The sequence below is a fragment of the Malaclemys terrapin genome, chromosome 7 (genome assembly GCF_027887155.1).
Source record: "Malaclemys terrapin pileata isolate rMalTer1 chromosome 7, rMalTer1.hap1, whole genome shotgun sequence".
Classification (NCBI taxonomy): Eukaryota; Metazoa; Chordata; order Testudines; family Emydidae; genus Malaclemys; species Malaclemys terrapin.
The window spans coordinates 113,804,821-113,830,812 of NC_071511.1; the positions used below are offsets into that span (position 1 = coordinate 113,804,821).

The 25,992-nt window shown below is 41.8% G+C and overlaps 1 protein-coding gene across 1 annotated transcript in view; it reads left to right on the forward strand.

Moving 5' to 3' along the window:
• The window catches only part of HSPA12A (heat shock protein family A (Hsp70) member 12A), a 77,955-nt gene extending 51,980 nt beyond the window's left edge, over nt 1-25,975 (forward strand). The window contains exons 7-12 of the mRNA XM_054036121.1: nt 12,244-12,415; nt 15,988-16,074; nt 16,702-16,806; nt 17,885-18,143; nt 19,877-19,980; nt 21,641-25,975. Of these exons, the coding sequence (XP_053892096.1) occupies nt 12,244-12,415; nt 15,988-16,074; nt 16,702-16,806; nt 17,885-18,143; nt 19,877-19,980; nt 21,641-22,275 (1,362 nt within the window). The 3' untranslated portion in view covers nt 22,276-25,975. The remainder of the gene's footprint in view (nt 1-12,243; nt 12,416-15,987; nt 16,075-16,701; nt 16,807-17,884; nt 18,144-19,876; nt 19,981-21,640) is intronic.
• The last annotated feature ends 17 nt before the right edge of the window (nt 25,976-25,992 follow it).

Below are 25,992 nucleotides of genomic sequence, written 5' to 3' on the forward strand. Positions count from 1 at the left end.
GTAAGGTTTCTAGTGTAGACATAGCCTGGGTGAATTCAGTACTCCTGAAACATTAGGGATTTGTAGAATTTAACTGCACATAGCTATTAGTTTGCATAGTCTCACCCCAGTCTGTGGGAGGACCAGGGTTGTGGAATGGGCAAGGGAAGCAGTCTCAAATTCAGAGGCACAAATCCAATAGGATCCTGGCTCCCCACCCCACAGATTTCATGGCACTCTTTAGACAAACTCTCCCTCCTTCTCATTGCTGGGTATTTCCCCCTTTGTAGCATGGGAGCGTGGCAGGGCCAATACCCATGCTTCCAATGACTCCCTGTCTGAGCTGCAGTCTGTGATTCCAAAGCATGTGCTGCTGGAGATTATGCTGCCAAACACAGCATTAATTCTCCATTGATTTCCTTCAGATTAGCGACAGTTTTGGTGAGGAGCATGTGTAATGCAGTTGCTTCCCCACCTGACCCTAGCCATGACCACTTTTTCCCCATATGGACCTGGGGTCATGCAGATACTTTGTGGAGGGAAAAGATGACTTCCTGGAAGATGGGAATTCTGCTTTACCATTGTCCTGTCTACTGCCCCACTTACAGTTTTCTTTTCTGATTTGCTTCCTCAACAATGTGTCTTAGTAAGTAGGTTACCATATCTTTGGCTCCTGCAAAATTCCTCTGGTAGTAAGTATTTTAGATGAGATTAATGAGTAATATGCTGATCCTGGCCTCAGAACTCCATAATCATTTGTTATGTGAATATTTAAAATGCCTAATTTAATTCAACTGGAAAACATTTCTGAGAGATTATGCAAAGTGTGTGTGAAATCATTAGAATAAGATGCCCTGAAAAACCAAGGAAAACTATTGTAGGACTCTTGCATATTCTCTATCCTGTTTCTATCCCATTACAGGGCTTCCACTAGCGGGGTTGTTGAACCCAGAGGGCATTTTTCTTGTGCTTTCAGTATTTAAATGATGCAGGAGGATGCAATTAATGGTTGATGTTGAATGATTAAACTTGGATATTGACCCATTGCTGCATTATTTGTTTTTGCTTTTTGTATCACTGGTTTACTAGAATTTTCAGCTCCTGTCTTTGGGACACTTGTATGTTCCGTACAGATGACTATTGAGCCACCAAGTTTGTATCTGGGTTTGAACTTCCCCAGAGTTCAGAGGTGTTCCAGGCATCCCTAGGGTCTAAGTGTTGTAGGGCAACCACGTGTAAGATTATAAGTGACTGTGCAGCTGCTAGGAATGGTTTAAGAAGCTATTGGTCCAGTGGATCCCAATTCAAACTGTAGAGGTGTTTAGAGCTGAAAACTGCAATGATGGTAAAATATGTGAAGTCAAAAATATAAGAAGGCAGAGGCCACTGGGGTCTGGGAGAACCTGTAAGTGGGCACTTAATGAGATAATTGAGGAGCATAGCAACAGTTGTCTGTGCTTACCAGGAAGAGTGAGGGGAACATGCCAGACACAGAAATGTTTCCTGGAGGAGGTGGGTGTCAGAAAATAAAAGGGAAGAAACCAAGTAAACTAGGGAGGGCACCAAAATGGATGACAGGGAGGAGGAATATATCAACAAAGGGTGGAGAAGGCTAGAGGACTGGACAGCCAGCACACAAGCATTTTTAAAACCATGATAAATATTGTATAAATATATAGTAGCAGTTTATACTCCATTGCTAGAAAAAGGGGAGATAAGAGGGGTCTCAAGGGAAGCTAACAGGACACTTATAAGACTGAGGGCTATTAATCTTGCCTGTATTACACAGGGGCTAATTCTCCCATGCTTTTCACATTACATAGCCAATTACTCCTGTGCAGTGTTTGTGTAAAACACTACCAAATCAAGACTGGGAATACAACAGAGGTCTCTTGATTCCCAGTCTAGTGCTCAGTTCGCTAGACTACATTGCCTCATAGGCAAGTCAGCTAAGCTTTCTTAGCCTCAGTTTCTCTCATCTGCAAAATGGGGCTACTGCCTTTTGCCATAAGTGAAATCCAAAAATTATACTTGATTATAACCAAATATGCGATAGGTGAGTGAGTATCCTTGTTTTGTCACTTAATTTCACAGATGGAGAAGCTGATGCTGAGATAAATGAGAATAGCGATAATTACCCACTACATTTACATTTGTAAATGCAAAATGTTACGTGCAATCAGTAGCACAGATGGTAATAGAGTTTGGGATATCCTGTCTCCCATTCCCATTCTTAATCCACTAATGTAAACATTTTTTAGAGGTAACCTTGTCTATTTCTTCATAAATTCATAAATGTGAATTTTCTTATGAAAATTGCTTTCTGACTCTTCACAAATATCCAGAGTGTTGGCTTAATTATTGTCTCTTGGGAAGCACTCTGACACTAATTGTGTCAACGGGAGAGCGCTCTCCTGTCGGCATAGCGCATCTTCACCAGACAATGCGCCGCTGTAGTGCTGCAGTGTAGACTTCCCTCCAGGTCAGATTTTCAAAAATGTTCCCACTGAGGCACCTATATGGAGTGTCTGGATTTTCAAAAGAATTCAGCACCCAGGAGCTCCCGTGTTTCTCTCACTTCATTCTGGTGCCTAAATGCAATCTGAACTCTTTTGAAAATCCAGCTCCAGTTGTGGGTGCCTAGCACTTTTGGGAATCTGGCCCTAAGAAGATAAGTGGACTGAGTAAACTAGGTGATCTGACCTCATTCTGTTATAGTCATGTATTACTTTCTGTAATGTAAATCTCTGATTATTCTGAAAACTAAAATCATAGCATGTATGCGTGTGAGGGTGTCATGATTTTCAAATATTTTGTGAAAAGGCTTTTTACGTATCAAACCTAAAGATTTAACACCATGGCATTAAGCGTGTTGTTCAGGTAGCTTTCTGAAATGTGTTACCCCTTTGTGAGCCTCTTGGTGCTAATGCAGTGAGTCTATTCCCTTGTTGCTCATCTTCTTTGCTGGCATGCTCAGCTGTGTAATTAGGTCTCAGTTGTTTATTTGTGACATCCCAGTTTGATGCCCTGGGACTGGAGAAAGTGCTAGCCAGTGAGAAAAAAGGAGGATTAAAGAAGAGTTCACTTACTGACACACTAAGCGCGATGTTATCACAAATCTGTTAACACAGTGAACTGATTAGTTTAAACTGTTAATTTCATAAGGCACTTAATTTCCAGCTGCAGTGGCACCATCTTAGTTCAGTTACAAAATACATTTCCTACAAATGCTATGCTGTGCACAACTTGCGATCACAGCTTTCCTGTTGTTAGCAATTATAGTAAATATTCCGGTAAACCCAAAATTTGCCATTTATTCACAGCTGCTGTGTATTTGTAATAACAGTTGGGTGAATGGTACCAACCTGTAGAACTCAGTTCCATAATAACCCACGTCAACTTTATGCAGATATTATATAGGGCCAACTTTAAGGCTGCCCCTGCAGATTTTGCACACACCAACTAGCACTTATATGCTCAAATTAAATAGCTGCCTAATTAGCTGTGAGAGGAAGCTTGGGCTTGTAGCTAAAGCTAAGGCACTGAACTGGAACTCAGGAGTTGTGGAATTAGAATTCCTGGGTCTGCCACAAACTTTCTGTGTGACCTTGGGCAAGTCATTTAATCTTTCTGTCTTATTCCCCATCTGTCAAATGGGAATAATAGTACTACAGTACTTTTCTCCCATCCTTCGTCTTGTCTAATTAAGCTCTTTGGGGCAGGAACTCTCTACTACATTTGTGTACAGTGCCCGTAGTGGTGCCTCTAGTAGGGTATTACCCTAGCTGTGCCTGCAGATGCCCATTTGGAGCTGTGCCTGCAGAGGCCTGTCCAAGACTTCTTTGGGGGAAAATATAACTACTACACATATAACTAATATATGTTCCATACTCTCTGTACTTTCCAGCTTGCAAAGTGGCTGCTTGTCCATGCATTCATTAAATCTCCACACATATGTTATTTATCTTTATGGCCCCAGTACAGCAAAACACTGAAGCACCTGCATTTCTATTAAGCACACAAGTAGTCCCCTTAAAACCAATGCAACTATGTACATGCTTCAAGCTGTGCATCTGCCTTACGTGTGTTGCTGAATCAGGAGCTGTATGGTTAGGAGAATGACTTTCATTTAAACAAAACCAGGCTTATGCTTTCTGCAACTGAACGAAATTCTGAGGGGTATCTCTCAACCTCACGTCTCTCGCTTAGTTCTCTGAGTGGGCTACTGGCATCTCAGGTCACAGTACAAGGGGGAGATCAGCCCTGTGGAACTGCTATGCTCCCTGCAGCACATATGAGTATGGATTGGGTGATGCCTTGACTCCATTCCCCTCACCGCTTCCTGTGCTGGCCCGCACATTGGAATCTATAGGGAGTGGGAAGTATGCGGTGCCAGGTAAAAGACTGGTGGAGCTTACTTCCCTTCTGGATCAAGGGGGAACGAGGGACAAAGACTGGCCTCTCTTCTGCTTCTGGGGCAGCTCAGGTACACAGCTCATGGAGTTACCATGACCCTTAACACTGATTTAGGGCTCAGTTCTGCAAACTGTTCTGCACATTGACCATTACACCTCATTGGGACTTCGTACAGGCATAAAGGTCTGTCTGCATGGATCTGATTGTAGGAGTTGAGCTCGAGAAGGATCTGCTGGTCTATTAACTCTGCTGCCACCTCCTGTAGTTCCAAGTCATCCAAGTCCTTAGCTAATTTTCTTTTCTCTAATGAGCCATTAGCTTCATCACAGCTTGTGAAAATATATTTTCCCCTGTATTTTTGCCAGAAGGGTGATACTGTTTCTACAGTATGATATTTAAATTTATGTTTTAAAATACCAAGGCATTTTTGCCTACAATTAAATAGCACTCAAGTATCAGGAGACTTCTACAACCTATTCTCTGAGGAAAGGGGAAGAAACTGCTCTTTTCTTCTCTTTCCCATTTTTTTCCCTTGTGGAACTATCATTGAGGAGGAACATGCTTTGGAGCCAGTGAATTTAGATTCTCAGCTGGTGTAAATCACTGTGCCTCCGTTTAAGTTACCCAATGGGTATCTTTGTTTTACCTAATAAGTTTATAAACTTTAAAACGAAATACCAATCCAGGAAAAATCCCCCCCAATCCTACTCCCTAGCACTCTGGTATCTCCCAGAGGGAGGCTGCTTGGAGACATGATCCTGGATTGGTTCTAATGCAGGAATTCCCTTTATCTTCCCCAGCCTTTGTCACATGGAGATGGGTGCCAGTCTCCTGGAATGGCTCAAGATAGGCTGCTTACACCATCTCAAAAGCAATACTCATAAGAGAGGAGGGATGGTGCAGAGGTTAGGGTGTTAGCCTGGGATTCCGAAGATGTGGGTTCAATTCCCTGCTCCACCCCAGACTTCCTGTGTGACCTTGGACACATTAATTAGGCCATGTCTACACTAGAAAGCGTATAGCTGCTGTAAGATCTCTCATGTAGCTGCTGTATGCTGATGGAAAAGAGCTCTCCCATTGACAGAATTAAACAACCCCCCCATCAGTAGCTGTGTTGGCAGGAGAAGCTCGCCCGCTGACATAGAGCTGTGCATATCCCTGCTTACATCAATGTAACTTACGTCGCTGAGGGGTGCGGTTTTTTACACCCCTCAGTGACATAAGTTTTGCTGATGTAAGTGGTAGTGTAGACATAGCCTCTCTGTAACTCAGTTCCCATCTGTAAAAATGTGGATAATAGCACTTCCCTACTTCACAGGGGTATTGTGAGAATAATTACAATAGGGGCTCAGAGACTAAGGTAATGGGGGCCATGGAAGTGCCTTTTCTAGGTAGATGATCAACACATAAATCTCAGTCCTGGGCTTCAGGGTCAAAAAAATGTCTTTGCGCTGAGACAGAGTTGAAGGTCTAACAAACCTGTGTACTACCTAAATTGCTGTACTAATCACAAACCTGGACCTCTCTTAGAGGCAGATTTGGAGTGGCTACAGGCATTCCATGTGTGCTATCAGCACCAAATCCTCAGCATAATGTGGTTTGACTTTGTGTGAAACGTCACAGTCTTGCAGAGATCTGGCCTTCCTTCAGTGGCTCATTATATTCAAAAGCAGTGTTGCTTGCTCTTTGGCCACGTCACCAGGGATGGACCAAAACACCCCAGCACACCCTGCTCTCAAACTGTCATCGACATGGAGAGGAGTGCATGGACACCCTAACCCTGCCTGGTGCTGCCCTCATAGCCCCCCGCAGATATCCGTGGATTTGCAGGATTGAGCCGGATTTGGGAACTCCACTACATGGTGTTTGGCATGATGCCATCAGCGGTGGTCACTGGCTGGCATGACAGTCCTTTGTACGCTGTGCATGTTTGATGATGATGATGATGATGGTCACAAAGGTCTAGAGCAGGGGTTCTCAACCTTTTTCTTTCTGAGCCCCTCCCCCGCCAACATATTATAAAAACTCCATGGCCCAGCTATGCCATAACAACTGTTTTTCTGCATATAAAAGCCAGGATCGGCATTAGGGGGTAGTAAGCAGAGCAGTTGCTCAGGGCCCCACGCCACAGGGGGCATGGCGAAGCTAAGTTGCTCAGGCTTCAAATGGTGGGTTTGGGGCTCCGGGTTGCAGTCCAGCGCAGCAGGGCTCTGGTGTTCTGCCCTGGGTCCTAGCAAGTCTAATACCAGCCATGCATGACAGACCCCCTGAAACTGCTCACAGCCCCACAGGGGGCCCCAGACCCCTGGTTGAGAACCACTGGTCTAGAGGGTAATAAAACAACTGTATTAATTTGAAGAAAGTGTGGTGAGTTTTCACTAGTTGTTATTATTGTGGTAGCACCAAGAGGCCTCAACCAGGTTCTGAGTAGCTAGGAATAATTCCTGCACCCGAATTTGCTATTTTCACATCCGTCTAGGTTAGGGTTGCCAACTTTATACAAGCACAAAACCAAACACCCTTGCTCCGCCCCTGCCCTGCCCCTTTTCCAGCCCCCCACCCCTTCATTCTCCCCCCCCTCCGCCCCCCATCGCTCGCTCTCCCCACTCTCACTCATTCGGTCATTTTCACCAGGCTAGCTCAGGGGGTTGGGGTGTGGGAGCGGGACAGGGCTCCGGCTGGTGGTGCAGGCTCTAAGGTAAATAGAAAGGAGGTAAATAGTGAGGTTTACTTACCATACAATTTCTCCGTTTCACCTTTCCCAGTAGTGGTGGGGAGAGATGCTTCTGTTGGAAGTACAGGTCTCTTATGGTTGTTACAAGTGAGAGGAAAAGAATTAGGGGATGAGAAGACAAATGGTGAAAAAAAAATGATCATTGTTTTAAAAATGCTTGCTCAGGCCAGACTGCTCAGCACAACAAAAGTGATTTTTTCACCATTTGTCTTCTCATCACCTTGTTCTTTTCCTCTCATTTGTAACAACCATAAGAGACCTGTACTTCCAACAAAAGCATCACTCTCCCCACCACTACTGGGAAGGGTGAAACGGAGAAATTGTATGGTAAGTAAATTCCCACTCCATGGAGTGGGAGTAAGTTTACAAAGGTTGTTCATTGGTTTGAAAGCACACAAACCATGAAAGCTTTGTGGTCTGTGCTCAGTTCACTATGGGCCCGGTTTGGATTCCTTTACTCATGCTGGGTAGCATTTTACACCACAAGTAGTCTCACTGAATTCATGAGTTATAGAGTAAGGTACTGTCCAACATAAGTATGGGTGTCAAGTCTGGCCACCTATCTTATATTACATATTAAAAAAAAAAGACATTAAAAGAAAGGAATAAAAATGAGATAAAGTTAGATAAGTTTATGGAGGGAATGGTTTAATGGTAAAACATAGTAGTCAAGGAAAGCCAAGCAATGGTGGGTAAATAGTATAATGGCTAATGGGGTCGGGCTGGAGACTCTTGCCTATATGCTCGGGGTCTTACTGATCGCCACATTTGGGGTCGGGAAGGAATTTTCCTCCAGGGCAGATTGGCTGAGCCTCTGGAGGTTTTTCGCCTTCCTCCGCAGCATGGGGCAGGGATCTCTAGCAGGAGGGTCTCTGCCGATTGAAGTCACTAAAAACAGGATTGGGGACTTCAACAGCAGAGTCCAGGGAAGGGGTAGGGACGGTTTTATGGCCTGCAGCATGCAGGGGGTCAGACCAGATGATCATAATGGTCCCTTCTGACCTTAAAGTCTATGAGTCTATGAGTCTATTTAGTACTGAGCCATCAGCCGTGCTGCACTGCTGGTGCTTGTACTAGAACTGGTATTTCTTACTTTGTGAACGGCACTCCAGTAAAGAGGAGCCTCTGTGTGCCATTGCCCCTCTCCCATTCAGCTGTGCATGCTCTATCTCCAAGGGTCTCTGGATGCTCCAACACCTAGTCTCTGGACTGCAGAAGCAGCCCAAGATCCATTGTGTATTGTAGCATGGACAATTGAATGGGGGCAAGGAGTTGGTTTGCTGATACAGATGAGGCCTTAGCTTGGCGAGCTGGCTTTGTTGCCTGTAGAAGCTGGGACCACTGGAGTGCATCACTCCTACAACATTACTAGTGACAGTTAGTTAGAAATAATTTCTAGTGACTAACAAACATAATACGTCATGGCAGGCTTGGAAAGCGTTAGACTGGCTCCAAATTAACAAACATTTAGGTCTGGTTTCTACCTCAATATAGCGATGCTCTGAGTAGCTCCCGAGAACTAAATAGTCCTCAGTCATTTGAAATGCAGAATTATCATCATCACAGTGTTCTCAAGAACGACCCTTCTTCTCCCTAGACTAGTCTGCCATGTTACAGGACACAATGAAATACCGTTTTGATTTGAGTTTTTTTTAAAATTCAATAAAATACAGACAGCACTATAGAGAAATAGTCAGCATAATTTGAGCTTTTAAGAAAGGAATATGTACAAAGCTGAGATCCAGCCTGTGTGAATGGCTCCCATCTCCGAAAGCCTCCGTAATTAGCACCATCAACACTTTTGTATTTCACAAAGCAATGCACCATGCTATCATTCACTCCACTCTATTAGGCCTTATTTATTTCACAGTGGCCTACTCAAAATGAATGCTGTATTAGGAAATACACAGTCATTCACAACGTTTAAATACACTTCCTAATACTATCTGTTTGAACTACTAAAGGCCACAGTTATGCTTCCTTTTTCAAAGGACACATTAGGCATCATTTTGCAGGCAGGATCACTAAAGGCAACAGCAATAAAATCCACAGTACTAAATAATATGGCTTATCCATGAAGTACACAAGTATCTTTGGATTGCAAAACTGATGAGAAGAACTGACACCGAGAGCTCAATTAGTGCAAAAAATAAAATTAAATTTATGCTTCATCAGTTGAATTTACCATCCTGATCTATTATGAATTAGATGTTAATTGGAGTCAGTCCCCTTTATATGCACCCTCCCCTGTCTGCCTCCACAGACATATAGGTGATCAAACCTTCCTGAAACCCGTTCTACACACACACACACACAAAATGGTAGAACCTAGAATAAGACACCCACCACTGAGGTGGTATAAAACATCACCTCATCACCTTGTGCAGATCTCCCAAGAACTCTTCCCCATTTACAAGGGAAATATTTGTATACATCCAAATTCACACACAGAGATGGTTGTTTTGTGCCTTCGGCATTCAGAAATGGCAATCTAATGGGGAAGGCACTGGATTGGACCTCAAAAAATAGTGTACGATTCCTGGCTCAGCCACAGACTTCCTTGGGCACTTACCTATCCTGTGCCTCAGTTCTCCCTCTATAAACCTGGGATAATACTTTCCTACCTTGTAGGAGTATTGAAAGAATAAAATCTATTAACAATTCTGAGGCATCCAGATATTACAGTGATGAGCCATATAAGTACCAATCTAGACTAGGGTTGCCAGGTGTCTGGTTTTCAACTGGAACACCTGTACACCACCACTGATGGCCCGTCTAAAATTCGGTCGGCAGCGCAGCGGGTCTCAGGCAGGATCCCTGCCTGACGAGGATCCACGTGGCTCCTGGAAGGGAGGGGCAGCCAGGGGGCTCCGCGCTCTGCCCCGGCCCCAAGCGCCAGCTTTGCAGCTCCCATTGGCTGAGAACTGTGGCCAATGGAGCTGTGGGGGTGGTGCCTGCAGACGGGGCAGCGCGTGGAGCCTCCACGTAGAAGCCAGAGGGGGGACATGCCGTTGTTTCCAGGAGTTACTTGAGGTAAGTGCCCTCGGAGCCTGCACCCCTGATCCCCTTCCACGCCCTGACCCCCTTCCACTGAGCAGCCTGGCCTGAGCATTGCTTATGAACAAACTTTACTTTAATTTATACTTTCTCATACAAGCAAGTTATTTCCGAGCACGTACAACCAGCAGTTGTCTTATTACCGTAGTGCGAAGTGTAACTATGTGAACTGTTTTGGGTTCCAATGCAAGTCAGCTGTTCTTCCATCTGAGCCACTTTTGTTTGTTTCTTTGTTTGTTTGTTTTGTATTTTAAAGGCTTGTTCACATCTTAGGTAATTGTGGTGCCTTTTTTTGGAAAGCTCTCATGCAGTGACAGTGTATGTGCATGAATCAAAGCACCCAAAAGTTTCCTGGGAGACTGACAATGAAAACAAATAAACCAAAAAACCATTCTCCTCTTTACCAACATGCTTTAGCACTAAGGAACACAGTTTACCAATAAACAACATTAGCAGGAAAACCTCAATTTGAGTTGGAACTGTTGGAGCTTGGAAATGTCAGTGTTGCCTGTCATAAGAGAAAATCAGAATCTAGGGCAGAGGTGGGCAAACTATGGCCGCGGGCCACATCCTGCCCACGGGACCGTCCTGCCCAGCCCTTGAGCACCCCGGCCAGGGAGGCTAGTCCCCGGCCCTTCCCCTGCTGTCCCCCCTCACCTGCAGTTACACTGCCATGTGGGCAGCGTAGCTGGCTCCGGCCGGGCAGTGTGGCTTCCAGTCCTGCCACTCTGAGTGGCATGGTAAAGGGGCAGGGAGCTGGGGGGTTGAATAAGGGGCAGGGGATCCCGGGGGGCAGTCGGGACAGGGACAGGGAGCGGTGGGCGGTTGGATGGGGCGGAGGTTCTGAGGGGGGCAGTCAGGGAGTGGGAAGTGGGAGGGGGCAGGGGGCCAGGCTGTTTGGGGAGGCACAGCCTTCCCTACCTGGCCCTCCATACAGTTGTGCGACCCCAATGTGGCCCTTGGGCCAAAAAGTTTGCCCACCCCTGATCTAGGGGGAAACACCGGAGCTTGTAGGAGAAAAGAAAAGTAGGACAAGAGCACACGTGCCAACTTTTGTGATATTTGGAATTTTTCTTAAAGCCCCAACTCTTGGAGTCATGTGATTATATGAGAATCGTAGGTTTCATGGGGAGGGGAAGAAGTAAGTTTGTAGCCCTTACAGTTGTAGAGAAAACCTTAAAAACATGACCCCTAAAGGCTCACAAACAAATAAAAAGGCTCAGAAAGCAAATAAAAAGAACTGTAAAGGTTGTTTTTAAAAATGTCTTGATTCTTAAGCCAGTCTCATGAGGTTTTGCAGGCCTGACATGATTTTGAATGCATGGGTTGGCAATGCCGAGTCTGCATCTTAAAACTATTGCAGAATATGGGTGTGTGTAAAAGTGATCGGAAAAGGAAAACTCAGCTCAAAGTGAAAAGATGGATATCTGGCAAAGGGCATCAGACAGATCAGTGGCTTCAGGGGACTCCTTGCTGGCTTTCTGCAAGAGCTACTTGTGGAAATTTCTTCAGCCCCACCACACATGTGAACAAAATTTGCTGGGCTGATAGAATAGCCACTGTATTAGCCACTTGTTCTGTGTAGTGATAGACTATAAAACCAGAGTGATGCGTTAATGTTATTGTTACGGGGAAAGGAGGGCAAAAGTATTTCTCTGTTTCTTGGCAGAAGGTTGGGACTCTTGAGAAGTTTAGATTCTGCTGGGTTAACAAGGAGCGCAGATTGTAGACCGTTTGCCATGGATTTCAACGTGTCTTCTCTAGCTCTCTTTCTCTGCCTATCATATGCACTCACCTCATTAACTAGATACTAAGCATGGTAAGTGCATGCATCTTCCCCAGTGACCACCTGCAAAGTTGTGAAAACTGAAGACATAATTTTTTCCAGGCCAAGATCTTTAGCCAATGGCTCAGCAGCTTTTTAGTGGCATTTAACTTAGGAAAAAATGCAGAGCTGGTTTAAATGTTCATTGTTCACCTACCAAACCAGTCTGAGATGAAGACTATCTGGTTACATTTTTTCCCACCCCACTTCTCTGAATGATTCTGTCTCACAGGCAGGAATGGCAACTCCTGAGAACCCCGAGCAGCTGATAATTGCCCTGGAACCCGAGGCTGCTTCCATCTACTGCAGAAAGCTCCGCCTTCACCAGATGATAGACCTGAGCAGCAAAGCACCTGTCAATGGTTATAACGCTAGTGACACCGTAGGAGCTGGATTTACACAGGGTACCTCTTCTACTAACCGACTTGAGATCTAATGCCTTTCGCCTACATTAGATTTGGTCATTAGAGTAGTTTTCTTACCATTTCCTGTAGGTTATCATTGCCTCTTTGTGTTAGTGGAACATTACAGGCTAGTATAGAAAAACTTCTCTATTTACTTTAATTTGACTATTTTGGGCACTGATCCTGCAAATACTTGTGCTGAATGCTTAACTTTAAGCATGCAAGTAGCATGATTGACTTTATTGGGACACGAGGGACTACTCACAGGTTTGAAGTTAAGCAAAGGCATAGTGTTTGCAGGGACCTTACTGATCCATTTTAATGTAATTGCTAATTGTTTCCTAGTGCAGATTTAAGTTTACTTTTGTGAGCCAGCCATGATGTGTTAAACTAGCTATATTAATTTAACAAGGGATTACACTTGAATTTGCCATCAGACCTTTAATATTTCTGGAATTTTTGTCAAAAGTTGGGCACTTGGTGATTTTTGGTTCATAATTACATCGGTCACCATAAAATAGTCAGCATTCACCAGTAGTTAGCAAACTTGCTACGTGATATGGCACAGCATCTTCTCTGAACTGTGAACAGAAACTGAGCATTGTGCTTCAGATATCATGGTGTGTTATCTGTTGTTACTGGGAATGTTGGTAATTTTCGCTCCATGTATCTGAAGAAGTGAGGTTTTTACCCACGAAAGCTTATGCCCAAATAAATCTGTTAGTTTTTAAGATGCCACCGGACTCCTCGTTGTTTTTGTGAATGTTGAGTTTTTACTAGCTCCAGTGGTAGGTTTGATGCAGACTCATTTACGCAGAGAGGCAGACTATGGAGTGTAATTTAACTGGTTTGCAGATGGATCATCTTTCACTGCAGAAGTTTTTGAAAACTGTCATTCTGACTGAGTCTGAAGTTAGGCAGTGAAGATGGGATGGGACAAGTTTTGATTGTAACATAAAGATCCAAATTATCTGCTAGTGTAAATTGGTGCATTCATTGAGAGCTGTGGCGTTGTGCCAGTTTACCCCCGCAGAGAATCTGGCAAAAGATCTTATACTTGGTCATGTTTTCCAGCTCAAAACAGCAAAAGCAAATGGAAGATTCAGCTAATAAACCCATTCAAGACATTTTATTTCTCCCTCTCCCTTAATGGAAGCCATTTTTTTAGTTCTCAGGATGTGATGACCCAATTTGCCCCCAAAAATTTCATAATTAGTAAAACCGATCGAGTCCTTTTAATAAAATAACACATCTTATTTAGCTAGATGAAATAATATTTAGCCACCACAATTTTAGCCCTGTCCATGCCACAAAGACCCTGATGCGGGTTTATTCAGTAATACCACAGGTAAAATCCTCACCGCTGCACAAAGCCTGTGTCAAGAGGCTTTGCTCAGGGGTGTCTTTTAATGGGCAGGAGGACAGAAGCATCCCTTCTCTGCCTAGACCACAGAATTTCTTCACAGCTGGAGCCGGAGCTTGAGCAACTGTGCACCCCTAAGCAAGCGATTTTTGGCTGGTGCAACCATGTATTTGTCGCTGCATTGGTCATGCCTCTGCACCTGCCCTCTGGCTCCAGGGCATTTATCCCTATGCAAATGAAAGCATTTTCTTGTTTGGTGAAAGGGAGCCACAGGGCTGGGCTGTTGAGCAAAATCTGTTCACAAAGTCATGGGATTCTGTCAGAAGTCTTTTTACAGTTGTCTTTCTTGACTTAATAAGGTAAAAGTTGGTATAGACGAAAAGGATTTAATTCAATTAGAATTAATAGAAACAAGGCTTTGAGTGAATTAATTTGGGTTTAATCTAAAATTCAATAAAAGCATGGCAGGGACCCAAGCAAAGCTGAGAAGAGATCAAGAAGGAAAACCCTTTAAACATAAACAGAGAAGAGCTTTTCAAGGACTATTTTAGTGCTGTGCAGTCAAAACAAAAGTTGTACTCTTCGGAATCCTGAGCATAAATTTGCATTAGGAAAGGAAGCATAATCTAATGGTTAAAGGAATGTATCTCAGGTCTGATCCACTGCCTGTTAAAGTCAATGGAAAGACTCCCATTGACTTCAGTGGGTATTGGATCAGGCCTTTCCTTGGATTCTGTCCGTTGCTCTGTCATTGACTCCGGTGTCACTTAACCTTTCTGTGTCTGCTTCTCAATTTGTAAAATGGGGATAATATTATTTGCTTCCATCACAGGAGAATTGAGGTTTTATTTATTGGGTTTTGATATCCTCAAATGGAAGACACTATAGAAATGTGAAGTAGTATTATCATTAGCTAGCAAAATATAATTGTCCTCTTCTATACAATAAATGTACCTTTTTTCTATTTTAGATAGAATTTTTTCAGATGAAACAATATTTTGCTATACCATGGAATGTGTCTGCGTTTTTCTGTAGTATCATATAGATGACCTTTAAAGATGAGTGAAAGTTACATTGGAAATGATTTAGTAGTCATTTAGTTGCACAAGCTGGTTTAGAAATACATTAGTAGAGACACTTAGCAAATCACATTACATATTTTAAATGTCTATGTGGAGATTAATTTTCATAAAATGCATTATTTCTATAACTATGTGTTACTAGATTATACTTAATTTTTAAATCATATGTACACCTCTACCCCGATATAACACTGTCCTCGGGAGCCAAAAAAATCTTACTGCGTTATAGGAGAAACCGCGTTATATCGAACTTGCTTTGATCCGCCGGAGCGCGCAGCCCCGCCCCCCTGGAGCGCTGCTTTACCGCATTATATCCGAATTCATGTTATATTGGGTCATGTTATATCAGGATTGAGGTGTATTTAAATTGACCTATGCTGGTATGTGCATATATGTAATGGGCCAAATCCTACAGGTCCTCCATCAAGCAAAACTCTAATTGGAATCCAGTGGGAGGTATGCCTGAGTAAAATGAGCAGGATTTGCTCCTACAGCCAAGGTCCATAGCACAAAACTTACAAAGGCCAAGATTTTCAGAAGTAACTAATGACTAGGGGTGCTCAAATGGAGATATTTTGAGGGGTCCTAATTTTTAGAAGGTACTGAGCACCTACCCTCTGAAAACTGGGCTCACTTGCGGCATCTCATCTGGAGCAACCAAAAATGGGGGCACCCAAAATCAGTAATCACTTTTGAAAATCTTGGCCAAATTGTCTTCAATTCCTAGGCAATTTTTAAGTCAATTCTTGATTATTTTATTATGCATCAAGTATGCCACCTACTGGCAAAAATGCATCTTGGCATTTCTACAACCAAAAAATGTGTCTGCATATAAATACTTCATTTTGTTTATTAAAAATATAATAAATATGTACTATTAAGAAAGCTTTTAAAGAAATCTTAGAGCATTATTTGAAATCCAGTTATTGTAAGTAAAGAATAGAATAACTGATTTTTTTTGTAAATTCCTAGTTCTAATACAGCAATTTTTGTTCATCTGTTTTGTTAGACCCATACCAAATAATACATAGAAAGCTCTCATTCTGCTTGTTTGCTTCCTGCACTGTTTGTTATCAGCTTGTTCCTGCTTTCTTATACTTAGTAATTTTCTCTCTGTCAATGATTAGCTAAGGAATACATACGTCGGAATCGGCAGAGCCGCACCTTTTTGGTGGAAAATGTCATAGGAGAGATCTGGTCTGAGTTGGAGGAAGGTAGCGTCCTTTTGTGAATTATCTTTGCTCTTGCTGGTTTTATATTGCTGGCAAAAACCCTACAAACCTTTCCCGCAAATTTATTATGTGCTTTTGGTATTCTCAAAATGACTAATTTAAAGGAAAATACAAGTGCATGCACTGCTCTTAGTTTACAAGCCTGAACTAGAATTTTGCATGCTCTAGAAAAGCACATATTATTAAGTTGATGGGTTATAAAAGGGACAAACCCAGATTTTAAAATGCAAGCCAGAGCATAATGTCCTCAGAATACACCTTATAAGTAAGCTGGCACTGTAACATGTCTACAGAACTGTTAACACAGTGGAACGTACACAGATGGCATGCACAATTCCACTTATCATAAAGATACATTCTCCCTGCATGGGTGCTTAAGTCTGTAGCATACAGCATACAAGTTTCACTTCTATTATAAATCACTGCAAATTATTCCACTAGGAACTGCTAATTTTCAAGCCAGTTGTCCCCAGTACAGATGTTCATGGCTTTCTGCTCGGGATGATGACAACATTGCCCGCAGTATTAGTATTCATATTGCTTAAGTATTAGTAGACTGTTGTGTTGATGCCGATGAAAATGATGTTGCTTGTTCCTGTTGCTTCATAGGTGACCGGTACATAGTTGTTGACAGTGGAGGAGGTACAGTGGATCTCACTGTCCATCAGATCAGGCTACCTGAAGGACACCTGAAGGAACTGTACAAGGCAACTGGTAAAGTTACATTAATCACTAATCATTTCACTTGTGTAGTACTTTGAGTTTGATCTTACACCCTTACTGCCAATAAGGATGCTGTGATGTTTTACTATTTGCTTAATTTAGTTAATAGTCCATCCTATATTAAAGTCAACATTCAAAAGGTCTTGCTAATTTCATGTGATTTCTGAACTGCTAGTCAATAGAGAGTGTTAAATAACATTCTGTATATGTTTACTTTGAGAAAAGTAAAACTTTCTTTGAGAAGATAAGAGACAGTGTCAAACTGTTCCTCATTTTGGCTCAGCACCAGCGTTGGTCTGACTTCCATCACTCGCATACTCTATATCTCCCTTCTCATTTCATCTCTCAGAGGTCATCTCTAAACTATGGTGACCTGCATGGGCATTTAGAGAATCACTATATGGCCGGCTGATAGAACAAAAGATTGTTGGGAAGTCCCACCAGGCTATTAACTGAGTGATTTGTTAGCAGAACAGTATTCTCCCACAGATTCATGTAGAAGCTACATGTGCATTGACTTCCAAAGGTAGAGCAGTGAGATGGGTCCATCACCCTGATGGGAAAGGTGTGCCCCTGTCTCAAATCAGATGACATAGTGATTGCTCCATGGCCAGGAAGTAAAATTCAACTCCCCAAAGTACAGTCCCACCTCCAACTCCAGATCCAGTTGAGCTTTGCCTTGTGAGCTTTGCCATTAGCCACCTGAGACAATCCCTTAATTGTCACAGCACCCATGAAATCCTGGGTTGGTCCTCTTCTGTATGATTCCTGAACTATCAGCCTTGGTGACTCCAGTGCCACCACAGAGGAACCCAACATATGTCTTTCTCTATGCAGCAGGGCAACCTATTCATAAGCACAAGCTCCGTCTCGATCTCCTCATATACAAGATGGAACCATCAGTAATTTTAGTCTTTTCCCTGACAGTGAAAATACACTTATCATGCTCTGGGTCGTTGCATTTTATCATCCACTTAGCTATGTCAGTATGATCTGGATTTGTATATGATGGGCTCAAGTTCTAGTGAGCAATACACTATGTTAACAATATGTTTTGTTTCTAACACAGGTGGGCCATATGGTTCTGTAGGCGTGGACTATGAGTTTGAAAAACTCCTGTGTAAAATATTTGGAGAGGATTTTATTGAACAATTTAAAATCAAGCGTCCTGCTGCTTGGGTGGATCTGATGATAGCGTTTGAGTCCCGTAAAAGGGCAGCGGCCCCAGACAGAACCAATCCACTGAATATCACTCTGCCTTTCTCCTTCATTGACTATTATAAGAAGTTTCGAGGTCACAGTGTGGAACACGCCTTAAGGAAAAGCAAGTAAGTAGGCGATTGAACCTGGATAGATTCATAATTAACTACTCACTGCTGGAAAGAATAATAAAATATCCTAATTGCAAGTAGCGTAATAGATTGTAGTGAGAAAATGTAATCTAATGATGGGAAAATCATACTGCCTCAGATACAGTTACCAGAAAAGAAAGTTATATTCTAGCTTTTCTTAAGAGTTTTCTCCATAACACTCCATAAGATTTGTAGTCTTCTTTCTGCGAGTTCCACTAGACCATTTTTATTTATATAGCACCATTTCCTAAGGTTCCACACTGAGACAGTCTCCTGTATTTCTGGCTATGTGTGTAGGGCTAGATTCTTAGCTGCGCTGAGTTTATATTCAGTGCCGCTAAGAGTCACCTTCCCACTTATCTGATTCTGGGTTGACCAGAAGCCACAAGAGCTTCTGGTGTAATTGAAAGCAGCCTAAACCAACTATAGCAGGTCCACAAAGAGTTCCACCCTTGACATGCCCTTCATACAGTGGGTTGCAGGAGCCAGTGGCACACAGCCGGCTGTTGGAGGAATTCTGGACAGCAGTGCAAAGTAGATGGAGTTGAGTCCAAGAATCTGACGCATTCTGTACGTGGACACACCCACACTCTTACTTCCTTTCGCACAACCCATCCATATTCATAACATTCCCATGCAACTCTCTGCCTTCCAAGAAGCATTGTGTGTTAATTTTTTCCAAATCAATTAAAAAAAAACCCAAACAATTCTATTTGTCAATTATTTATTTAAACGTGGGTCCCCATTTTGCAGATAGAGATGGAGAAAATGAGGTTCAGAGAGGTTAAGTGACTTGCCAAAGGTCACAGAGGGAGTATGTGGCTGACTGGAACCCCCATGCCTCCTATTTCCTAGTCTTTTGAGTAAAATTTTCAAAACCACCTAAATTATTTAGAAGCCTAAATCCTATTATAATTCCATCCTAAACCAAAATCAGTTTAGAAAATGGGGCTTAAACACTTAAAGAAATGTACCCTTCTGCTTACTACAAACCCTTCTTCCCTCCCATGAATCATTCATAGTGGTGCCTTTTGGAAGTAATGTAAATGCCAAAGAAATGGAGAGGGCAAAAAGAGGGGATGAAAATTGCTTATAAAGGTGACACCTTAAATATATGTGAATGAAAAGGAGAAAATGACCCAGCTGTAACCAGTTTATGTAAGTGAGTCAGCAGTGGAATAACCTACTCCTGTATTCAAACATTTCCTTGCCATCTTGCCTGCACTTCACAATGCACTGCTCAGAATGGAATTGCCTCCCATGCATGTGTGGTACTCTTATTTATGTCCCTAGAGCTCCCAAGCCTGTTAATCTTCTTTGCGTGATTGCAGTGGCCTTGAGATCTACTGCTACTTTAACTGAAAGGATCATTTCCTTCTGGGGGATGCATTAGTTTTGTTTCAGATGAGCTGACATTGGAGGGAACATAAAATGTTTCAGTAGAGCTCTGAACATTAGTGATGCTGCTGGGAGGCAGTCAGGCCAGGAAAACCACAATTAAACAAAAGGCATTATTGCTGGTGGGAGGCACACTCAAGTATGCTGGTGGACAGGGACTGGCCATTTTACCTGCTGCAAATGACATGCTTAATGTAGAGGCTGTAAATCTGTGAATTTCTTATCAGCCATGTCCTACAGCTCAAGTACTGGCTTACTCTTTTTAAAATTAGAACTCATTTTAACAGCCCTCCTTTGCTCTTTTGTTGCAGTGTGGATTTTGTCAAGTGGTCCTCCCAAGGAATGCTAAGGATGAGCCCAGATGCAATGAATGCCCTTTTCAAACCTACAATTGACCAGATCATTCAACATCTTAGTATGTATCAAGGTGTAATGAGTTTCTGACTGGACGTAAACTGAAGTATGATTTATCCAAATACCCATCTATCACAGCCCCAAAACTGGGAATTATGTTTAATGGGGTAATTTGACCCCATGAATGGTGGGTGAAAAATGTAATACCCCCAAATCACCCAAAAAATGACTATCAGGGTTGCTCCAAGTCACCTAGTATCTTAATAGATATTTCTGGCTATTCTGTAGGTGTTGACCAGGCAATCAGTACTAAAGCTGCATAAACTTTATTCCCTCTTGCGCTTTCAGGAATACAAGTCATTAGAAGATTGAAACCTAATTAATAGTCAATATCTTCTTTCTTTCTTTCTTTCTTTCTTTCTTTCTTTCTTTCTTTCTTTCTTTCACATTAATTTGGAGCTTGTCTGAAGAAAGAAAGAAAGACAGACAGACAGACATATTAGGACATTTAGTTCATTTCTGTGCCAATGCAGGACTGTCTCCCACAACATATTCTTCATTGTTTTGTCCAGTTCAATTTTACCACTGACAATACACAAATAATAAGTAATGCATCTGGGTAAAAATAATTCCAAGCCTTGGTTTAAACATAATTGGATGTGTTAATATAATAGTGGAAGATGGGGCTAGATTGAGAAACCCCGTGTCTAAATTCTCAGTCCAACATAAGACTATTAGGCTTGTATCAAGTGGAATATATTATGTATAATAAGCACGAGAATATTATTTTAACACTGTACACAATACTGGATTGATTATATCTGGAATATAGAGTTCAATTTTGGGCATCCTATATGAAAAATTGTATAATTATATTAGAGCACAGCATAATAAGGCAACTAATATAATGGCAACAAAATAGTTATATATGAATAGAAAATGAGAGAACTAGGATTATTTTGTTATGACAGATAATTGAGGCAGCATGATTGAAGCATTTAAACTAGGTACAGGTAACTATAACATTAAACTTAATCAATATGAGATTTTTGGATAGACCAGAACTAGAGAACATGGGTCTAAGTAAAGAGAGAACATGTGCAAGAAGAATTTAAGGAGATATTATCTTGCAGGTGGAATATATTTTGGTTGAGATGGTGGAATCAGAAGTATTAATATATTTTAAAATTGGGTGATTATATGTAATGTAATAAAGTCAGCATTAATCAGTTTTGCCTGGAAATACCTGGCTGCTGTCTTGGATGTCAGAAGCTCATGGGGGATATTCATCTAGCCGGCTTCCCTCTCTGCCCCCAGACTGGCTGTTGGATTGGTTTGCACAGAAATGTGCCCGCTTTCATCTAGCAAAAATAAATAAATAAAAATCTGGCTTAAGATGAAAATAAGTTTTAAAATGTGTATCTAGACTCTATTACTTCAAAATTTTCTTCTGTTTTGAGGGCTATGCCCCCTCTGGCACATCCTCCATATTAAATACAGGACATTTCTCTCTCAAAACAATAGACTCTCAGAACAAAAGACACTTTGGAAGTGTCACAGAGTTCAGGGAGCCATTCCAGACATGTGCCTTCTTTCTGATCCTATGCGTGGATATTTGTGATGGGGTGCCCAGCATGTCTCTTGCGAGATTATTCCACAGTCTAATGGGTTTTGCCATTAGGAAGTTTTCCTAGCTGAGCAGGCTTTGTCTCTCTGTTTAGGTGATCTGTTTGAAAAGCCAGAAGTAACCAATGTCAAGTTTCTGTTCCTGGTGGGTGGATTTGCTGAAGCTCCTTTACTCCAACAAGCTGTCCAGAATGCTTTCGGTTCAAAATGTCGAATCATCATTCCTCAGGATGTGGGCCTCACAATCCTCAAAGGCGCCGTCCTTTTTGGCTTAGACCCTGCTGTCATCAAAGTGCGACGTTCCCCTCTGACCTATGGGGTGGGGGTCCTGAATCGGTTCGTGGAAGGAAAGCACCCGCCGGAGAAGCTGCTGGTTAAAGACGGCACACGATGGTGCACTGATGTCTTTGACAAATTTATCTCAGCCGACCAATCTGTAGCTCTTGGAGAAACAGTGTCGCGCAGTTACACGCCTGCCAAGCCTTCCCAGTTAGTAATAGTGATCAATATCTACAGCTCGGAGCAAGATAACGTCAGTTTCATCACTGAGCCTGGAGTGAAAAAGTGTGGCACTCTTCGTCTGGATCTCACAGGAACTGATACTTTGGTGCCAACTCGGAGGGAGATCAAAACGCTAATGCAGTTTGGGGACACTGAGATTAAAGCCATGGCCATTGATGTTGCCACTTCTAAGAGTGTCAAAGCTGGTATTGATTTCTTAAATTACTAAAAGTCCCCTCCTACCATGGTCCGTCTGCAAAACTATTATTTCAATGTTCCATTTTCTGACTTTCATATATGACACAATCCACTTGAATTTCAGCAGGCTAGATGAGAACAGCCAATAGGTATAGATATATCAAGGTTTATTTTCCTCTTAAATGATCTAGTGAGATTTTCAAAAGTCCTAAGAGATTTAGGAGCACAAGTCCCATTGAAAGTCAAGGTTCCTAAATAACTTAGATGCATTTGAAAATCCCACCTCTATTAAATAGTACAAACTGTTGTCAGGTGCTAAAGATTAAGCTGAAGATTCCCAAATGGTTGCAAACATTTACCTACAGGATTGTTGTGGGGATTAGTTATTTGATCATCACTGTCTTCTGACTATGAGAACACTTCACTTTTTGGCAGTGTTCATTTGTTTTAGATATTTTGGCCACATTTTCCAAATCTGGATACCTAAAGTTAGGCTCCTAAATCTGTATTTAGGCACACAAAGATTAGAGACCTGATTTTCAAAGATGCTGACCACCCACATCTCCCACTGACTTCACTAAGAATGGACAATATTCACCAATTGGGAAAAATCAGGACTCTTCTGTGTTAGGTGCCTGCCTATGGATTTAGGAGCCTAACATTAAGTCCTCAGGTTTGAAAATGTCTGCCTTTATTTCTAAAGCTCTTATTTATATCAAAGTTAACAGCTGTTACCTTGGTTTAGATTTGAGAATTCTCTGATAACAAAGAAACTTTCCATTTTAGGGGGAGGGGGTTATCAGTATTAATCTGAAATCTATGATTGCGTTTTTTCACAAATTAATCCACTGTTTTATCATTTTGGAAGACTGAGGACTTCCCCAGAAGTGTATACAAGTGAAAAAGGGAAAGTTTTCCGGATCAATAATATTAAAGTAAACATTTTAGTTGAACAAATATATTTTGGAGGTGTGCTGCACAGGCAGTAAGTAACATGGGAGACAGAGAACAAAAGCCCCAGTTCAGCAATGAGCGCCAGCCAGATACCAGAGTACAGTGCATGATCGGGGTCTGTTTGTAATGCAGGCACTGTACTGCCTATGGTGTCACCATGCTTTCCAAATGGTACTGCTTTACCAAGATGTCTTCTAACACTCACACATCTGGAGCACCGCAGCTCCAGACAGGGCAGCTTTCATTTTATAAAAATTTATAAATGAGCCACTCCTGGAACCCTGCATCACCCATGAACTGGGAATCTCAGATTCAAATCCAAACCCCCATCCAATCTTGAGGGCTTGGACAAAACTGTAGCATTGGCTGAAAAACACTGATATTTTTAATACTTTTAGCATTTTTATTTTAAACAAGGCTGCCCCTTCACCTGCTGCAATGTATTACACTTCCAAGACATTGAAAGGTTAATTGTTTAGCGGAACCCTTTTCCTTTAGTTAAGCCTAGGTTACAACCACAGAAGCCATTACTGACGGTTTTTGAAAAAGGAAGCTTTATCAATCACTTTAGTAATTTATGCCCCGATTCTGCACTACTTACTTGAAGATACTGCTTAATTGGGATTTTGCCTAAGAAAAGAGTGCAGGATTGGGCCCTTATGTTCTGCCCTTGAATTCTTTGTCTCTCTCTTGCAGAATTCCCTAGTAGAATGTGAAAAAAATGTACTGAATTAAATAAAAAAGGGACTGGAAAATGCTAGTCACATTATCTGGCTAGGTATTTCTTATAGAGTTACAAACTGCTTGCTAGCATTGTTTCCTGCTGCTTGCTCTGCTTAAAATGTTAAATATAAGATTTCTGTTGGTTGCCTTTCCTGGTTTACAAATAAGAGAACCTTTAAGATGAGTTATGAACAATATAATTTTATGTATATACAATATTTAAATACTGTACAGACTCTTTCTTTCTACAGTGCTATTTTCTTGTATAAAAATGCTCTTTGCCTCTGATTGCATTCAGCTGTTAATTTGAAATAACACAGTTTCTCACTCAGCTTTTGTAATTATAGGCTTTTAAAGATGGTAAGATATGGAATGTGCAAGGATGATCTTATAATAATGGGAGAGCAGTGTTGGTGTGTCAGAGAACACAACAGTCTTCCTGCAATGCGAGTCAGACCAGTTGAGCGTACTATAGAGCCATGCTAGTCAGTTGCTGGGGTTTTTGTTTCTTGTTTCAAATGGTCACCATTTCATTTTCAAGGATGCATCATAATAATGAATGAATTCTCCTGTAAAATATGTGAAAATATAGAACTTATGCCCTGAGACTTCAGATCTCCTATGATAGGTACTTACCCAACTACCTAGGGAAGGCTATGTATCATTACAGGTCCAGGCTATGCCAGCCTACACGAGTTGTGTATCTGGCCCAATACTTTGTCTAATAGTGCCAAAATATGACTTGCATAAAGAAAAGCGGGTTTAAGATCCTTACATCCAATGTTAAATTATGTGGGTCCAATTCTGCATAGACGTGTATCCCGTAGAACTCCATTGATATTAAAGTATTTACCTGGTCTTAAGTCAGTGCAGAATTAAGGCTAATAATGCCCTGTTACAGGTTGAATGGAGATCCATCTGGGATTAATTTGTCCTTTTATTTATGAGTGATGCTTTCAGCATGTCGGCAGTGAGTGAAGGGAGCTCTGCAGCTCCTCAGAAATGTAGCTCCTGAACAGCAGTGATTCTCTGCGCATTTGGTATTCACCTTTTAAAAGATTCAGTCTTGATCCAAGATTTTGGTTCTTTAAAAGATTTTGTTGTTGTGAAATGAGAAGAGTTTGCACACTTTTGCACCCCACCTTCCTCTTTCAATCTAGTGGGAGCACCGTAAAACTTATTTTCCCAGAACTGAAGATTCCTGAGCAAACGACTGCTCAGTCCCCAATTCATTCCCCTGACCCTCCCACCCCAAAATAGAAAGTGTAGCCTTTTAGAATTAGATGTAGAATATTACACTGCAACCACATGCTGTAGTTTGTAGCCCTTTTAAACAACTTCAAAATATAAGTGGCATATGGAAGCCCATTTTAACATCAATTGAACCATCTGTTAGGCTTGTAAAACTGGTAGGAACTTCAGTAGGACAAAAGTTTCTAATTGAGTTGTTTATGGAATAGACATTCAAGTGTATTCTGCAGCAAATTCCCTGCAGAACAAGGCATTTCAGACTACATTGTGCTATTTTAAGCAAACAAACCCTCCAGTCCTTAGGCAAAACTCCCAGTGACTTCAAAGGAAGTTCTGCTTGGATGACGACTTGAGAGTTTGACCTAAAGTTGCTTAGCTCTAGTTTGGAAATTAGCAGCTTGCTGTGGTTGAGTGTGATGAATGTACAGTGATGGTATAGGCAGCATGTATCAGTATTCTTACACTGATTTTTATATACAGGAGATTGAATGCATTATTATGAGAAGGCCTAATTACATATTGCAGAGATTTAATAGCTGAGATAAGCTGCATATTTATACTACAAAGTGGCTTAAATGGATGAATGGCATAAAAGTTGTTGGGCATAACATTACAATACTCACCTGCTTGGAGTATTCTTAAACTATATTATAAAATATCAGTCATTGTGGTCTTGTTCACCTCTCTGTGCAAGATTAATTCAGATTTCACCGACCTTTGGAGCAGTTCACAACTTGTTAGGATTGTACCTGAGTACTCTTGTGTCTTTAAAAGTGTCAAATAAAATAAAATAAAGCTCTGGATTTTGTGTGGTAGAGTG